We start from the raw sequence: 5,186 nt of genomic DNA on the forward strand, positions 1-5,186 counted from the left end.
CCAAAGGAGGGCCCAGACTGGTGGGATTTCCTCCCCAGAGCTCCCCATGCAGAGGCACATGCATGCAGCACCTGTCATGTCACCATCACCCATGCAGTGCCTCCAGGACCCAGCCCTGGGCACTCTGACGAGGGCTCTGACAATTTTTGGCTTCCCTCCCCCTAAGCATCCCCATCCCCTCCCCACGACCAGGCTCCGTGGCTCAGCTCCGGGGTCGTCCTTCGCCAGCCCCCCCAAGGCCACTCATGCAGAGCCGGGGGCCAGTCCACGCTCACTCCCACACCTCTGTCCAGATGGCTCCCCGGTGTAGGGGGGGGGCCGCTGCCGGCCTCAGGATGAGCTCTCCTACCTGCTTGTTGGTGTATTTCTGGGGGTTGGTGCGGTAGCTGTAGTCCGAGTACTGCTCGGAACCTGTTGAGTTGTTGTCCCCAGTGCCAACAAAGGTGTTGGTGGCCGGCAGGTCCTGCACCACTTGGTGCTTCTTGGAGGCAGAGGGTGACTGAGGCTGCAGCTGGATGGAGGGCAGTGGCGAGTTGGAGCGGTAGTGGCGGCCCAGGTCTGGATGTCCCGGTGGGTAGTTGAGGGGCAGGTGGATCCGGGGGCTGTCACTGACAGAGTCGTTCATGAGGTTGAACTTGAGCGATTTCTGCAGCCCTGTCTCCTCCTCATCCTCCGTGGGCTTGGGCGGCTTTGGAGACTTGCTCTTCTTCACCTTGTTCTTGCTCTTACTGCTCTTGCTGGCCTGCTTGGGTGCATACAGGTCTTTGGTCTCCTTCTTGCCTGCCTGGTAGCCACTCTTGGCCTCTCGCTGCCGGCAGTAGCGCACCAGGACAACCAGCACGATGACCAGGGTGACAGCCACGATGCCTGCGATAACTCCGAAGAGGATGTTGCTCCGCTGCTTGCTCCGCTCGTATTCAGGGTCTCCAGCGATGTCTATGTCGAGCGGGGTGTCCAGGCTGTGCCCCACCAGCGTGTCCAGTAGTGTGCGGTTGGCCAGCGTCTCATTGACGTAGAAGTGGACCAGCGCCGTGCCGTGTCGTGATGGCTTGCCCTTGTCGTTGACGCGCACTACTAAGCGGTGAAGGCCATGGTGCTTGCGCAGGATCTCCTTCTCCAGGGTGATGTCTCCACTCTGCGGGGAGATCTGGAAGAGCTCAAAGGGGTTGCCTCCTGTGATGCTATAGGTCAGCTCTGCATTGATGCCAGTGTCAATGTCTTCCGCCTTGACCTTGCTCACCTGTTGGCCAGGGCTGGTGTGAGGAAGGATGTGTTTGTAGGTGGCATTGGAGGGTGAAGTGATGAACGGGGCGTTATCGTTCTCGTCCAAGACGTTGATGGTCACCCCCACATAGGCAGACCTGGGAGGATCCCCACCATCCACCGCCTTGAGTCGGAAAGTATACGTGCTCTGCTGCTCCCGGTCAAAAGAGATGCTGGAGAGGATGGTGCCAGTGCCATTCTGGATGACAAAATCCCCATTGTCTTGCTCCACCGACAGTTGGATGCGGGCGTTTTCTCCTTTGTCAGCATCGATCACTGTCACCATGCCCACAGGGCTGAGGGGTGGCATGTTCTCCATCACCGAGAAGTTGTAGCCGCTCAGCATGAACTTGGGGTCGTTGTCATTCCTGTCCATGACGTTGATGGCCACAGACGCAGTACCCTTGAGGCTGGGGCTGCCCTTGTCTGCCGCCACCACCAAGAACTCGTAGCGCTCTCGCTGCTCTCGGTCCAGCACTGCCTTCACCCGAATCTCCCCGGAGTCGGGGTCAATGGTGAAGGAGCCCTTGGACGCAGGGTCCGTCACCAGGGAGTAAACCAGCTTAGCGTTGGACCCGCTGTCAGCATCACTGGCGCTCACCTCCATCACCAGGTCGTCGGGCTCATTGTTCTCAGGGAAGGCCACCTCGGTGAAGCTCTGGCTGAAGACAGGCGCATTGTCATTCACGTCCACCACCTGCACCTTCAAAGAGTTGGTGCTGGAGAGGGGTGGGTTCCCCGAGTCCACCGCCACAATCTCAATAGTGTAGTCCTTCACTGACTCGTAGTCCAGCGGAGTGGTGGTCTGTAGGAAATATTTCTTCTTGCTGTCACTCCCCGTTTCACTAGCCTGCCGCAGCTGAAACGGGACATCACCAGCCACCACGCAGGTTACCACTGCATTTTCGCCCTCATCTCGATCGGACACCTGCACCAGAGCTACTGCTGTCTCTACTGGCACATCCTCAGAGATGTTGGCCATGCCATCCTGGTGGGTGACGAGCCCAATGCCCCGAATCTCTATGGAGGGCGCATTGTCGTTCATGTCCTTGATGGTGACGACCACCTGGGTGCGGGCGCTTTTGGGGTTAGCCCCCTTGTCCTTGGCCACAACAGAGAACTTGAGGATGTTGACATCCTCGCGGTCAATGGGCCCCTGCACGGTGATGAGCCCTGTGGCGCGGTCCAGGCGCAGGAGCCGGCGCACCATGTCTGAAGCTTGGTGGAAGGAGTAGTCGATCTCGGCATTGGCGCCCTGGTCCGAGTCGTTGGCTTTCACCTGTGGGCAGGAGGGAGAAAGGTTGAGCAGGAGTGCAAAGGCAACCCAAGCCCCTCCACAAACCTCCATGCCACCCGCCGTAGGCTCCTCTGGGGATGGCTGAAGGGGGAAAAACCAGGATTTCCTCTTCTGGGGCCAACAACTACGGGGCAAAGAGCCTGGGACAGGCAGAGCGGCTGGGACCGGCCCTCCGGCAGGCCAGGAGCCTTTTCCTTGCTCTTCCAGTGGAACCGGCTGGACCGGTTCAGCTCCGCTCTCCTGGCCAGCTCCGGCACGCAGGGAATCCTCCGGAACCTGCAGCAAGCAGGGAGGGATGTCTCTGGCTGCGCCTGCTCCACAAAACTCTCCACAAAGAGGGGCTCAAGCTTGGCTGAGGTGAGGAAGCGGAGGAAGAGGAGGGAGGTGAGGATGGATGGAGCTGCAGCAGCTCTGTCCCGGCATGCGGCCAAGCGAGGACGGGGGCTGCTCGAGCTCAGCATGGCACCAGCCGTCCCTGCCCGCCCGTCGGGAACTCCGCGCTCACACCAACCTGCCTCTATGCCTGTTACTTGCTTTCTAAAGAAGATGAGGTTTGTCTAACATTTGCCTCCCTAATCGGCTCTCCGAGCAGCCTCTTCTCTGCACCATTTGCTGTTCCACTGTTATCTTGCTCAGCAGATTTGGATGGAGAATGAAAGTTGTTAAATGTAAATTCCACCTTTTACCTCCACTCACAAAAAGGAAAAAAAACCCCAGAAGTCATTTTCCCCCTGAAAGATAAAAGCTGAGCAATGGCAGCAGCGGCGGCTCAGCCCGTTCTCCTCCCGGCCGCGCAGCTCCCTTATCTGCTTCCAACTTCCATTCTCTTAACAGTGAAAAATGAATTCTTAAAAAATTCACATCAGAATTAGCAAGCAGATGAGAGCTGGCCGCGCTCCGCTTATTAAGATGGCAGCTGCAGATAAACAGATGTCGGCTACTATCATCTCAATGCCCCCTCCAAGCCAAATCCACCGAGATCCACCCCCTCGGGCTCCCTGGGCCAGTTTGTACTGCTGCCTGAGATGTGGCAGAGCCACTGGCTCCCACAGACATCCAGGCATCCCCGGAGTCACAAGCAGCCCCCTGACACGGGCGGCAGGGCTGCTGCCTTTCCCCAATCTCCTGGGTGAGCCTGAGTTTCCATGGAGCAGCCAAGGGAATGCAACTTATGAAAGGGTCTATGTCTTGTCTGTGGGCAGCATTGAGACTGGTCTGGCATGAAGCCAGACTTACCCTGGCCCTTGGGTCCCAGCCCTCTCCGCAACCCGGAGCCTTGCTCCCACGTCCTCTCCAACACCACTGCTGTCTCTCAGAAATGTCCCTCAGCCCTCTTTCTGGTTGCACCTTCCTATGTATCCTTTCCAACCTCATTTTAGCAGATGTGACTCCCAGGGATCATCCTTGCCACTGGCCCCGGGTGACACTGTGGGCTCTTACGGCTTGCAACCCTCCTAGACTCCTTCATGAACCATGGCAGCAAGCTCCTCATGTTGTCCTTTCTGTGGCCAAGTAGGAGGGAAGGTGGAGAGAAGAAAGCCCCCACACTCACCTGGAGGACAGAGTGCCCCACAGGGCTGTTTTCAGAGAGCTCCGCCTCATACAGGGCCTTCTCGAACTTGGGCGAGTTGTCATTCATGTCCAGGATGGTGATGCGGAGCAGGGCGCTGCTCGCGCGCGGCGGGTTGCCTCCATCCTGCACCTTGATGGTCAGATCATAGGAGTCCCATTGCTCCCGGTCCAGGTTCCCTATGACAATGAGCTGCGGCTGCTTCTCGTCCTGATCCTCTGCCACCTGCAGCCCAAAGAGCTCCTGAGCCTCTGGACCGGCTGTCAGCTCATAGGAGGCAACGCCATTGGCGCCCGAGTCCCGGTCCATGGCCAAGGGGATGGGGAAGAGTGTCCCGATGTTGGTGTTTTCAGGAATGGAGAGGGTTAGAACAGGCGAGGCAAAGTTGGGGGTATTGTCATTGATGTCAAGCACTTCTATCTGCCCCTCGAGCAGGCGTGGGCTGCTGTTCAAGATCAGGTCAGTGATGGACACTTCAAACTCCAGGAAGCAGGGCTGTCCGGGCACAAGGTGCTGGCATTCACGCAAGCTCTCCCGGTCGATGGAGGTCTCTGTGGTGTAGATGTCTCCGGTCTTGCCATCCACACGTAGGTATGGAGCCCCCACTTCCAGCTTGTAGAGATGCCCCACGTCCGGGAAGCCGTAGTCAGAGGCCAGGCTCCCTATGAGGGTGTTGGGGGGTTGTTCCTCCTGCACTTTGTAGACCACACGTGTTCCGGAGGCCAAGGCAGGGAGCTGGAAGAGGAGCCACAGGCCCAGGCAGGATGCCAATGGTTTCATCCTGCACTGCAGGGGAGCTGCAAGGAGACACAGACACCAGAGGTTAGGCAGTCCCAGGGCCCTGGGTCACTTCACCACAGCCTGCTTCAGTGGCGTATCCCTTTGGGTGCACCCTCTGTGCCATGTAGGGCTGGACGTGGTCCCAAAACAGAAGAGAAGGGGCTCCAGGGGTTCACCTGACAGAGCTGGCCCCAGATGTGGCCTCCTGACAACCTGCACAAGCAAGTGTCCATGAGGACCAGTCCTGGCTTGCAAGGTTCCTGCAACACCCTGCTC

General features: G+C 58.5%; 1 protein-coding gene across 1 annotated transcript; it reads right to left on the minus strand.

Moving 5' to 3' along the window:
• Positions 1 to 271: 271 nt before the first annotated feature.
• PCDH1 (protocadherin 1) lies at positions 272 to 4,927 on the minus strand (the record flags this gene model as incomplete). The annotated part of the gene is made up of 2 exons (XM_008940267.1): positions 272 to 2,542; positions 4,113 to 4,927. Coding segments are annotated over 2 exons (3,086 nt in total), but the record flags the coding sequence as incomplete, so codon positions are not given.
• Positions 4,928 to 5,186: the final 259 nt, after the last annotated feature.

The sequence above is a fragment of the Merops nubicus genome, unplaced genomic scaffold, assembly GCF_000691845.1.
Source record: "Merops nubicus isolate BGI_N331 unplaced genomic scaffold, ASM69184v1 scaffold47565, whole genome shotgun sequence".
NCBI classification, from domain to species: domain Eukaryota; kingdom Metazoa; phylum Chordata; class Aves; order Coraciiformes; family Meropidae; genus Merops; species Merops nubicus.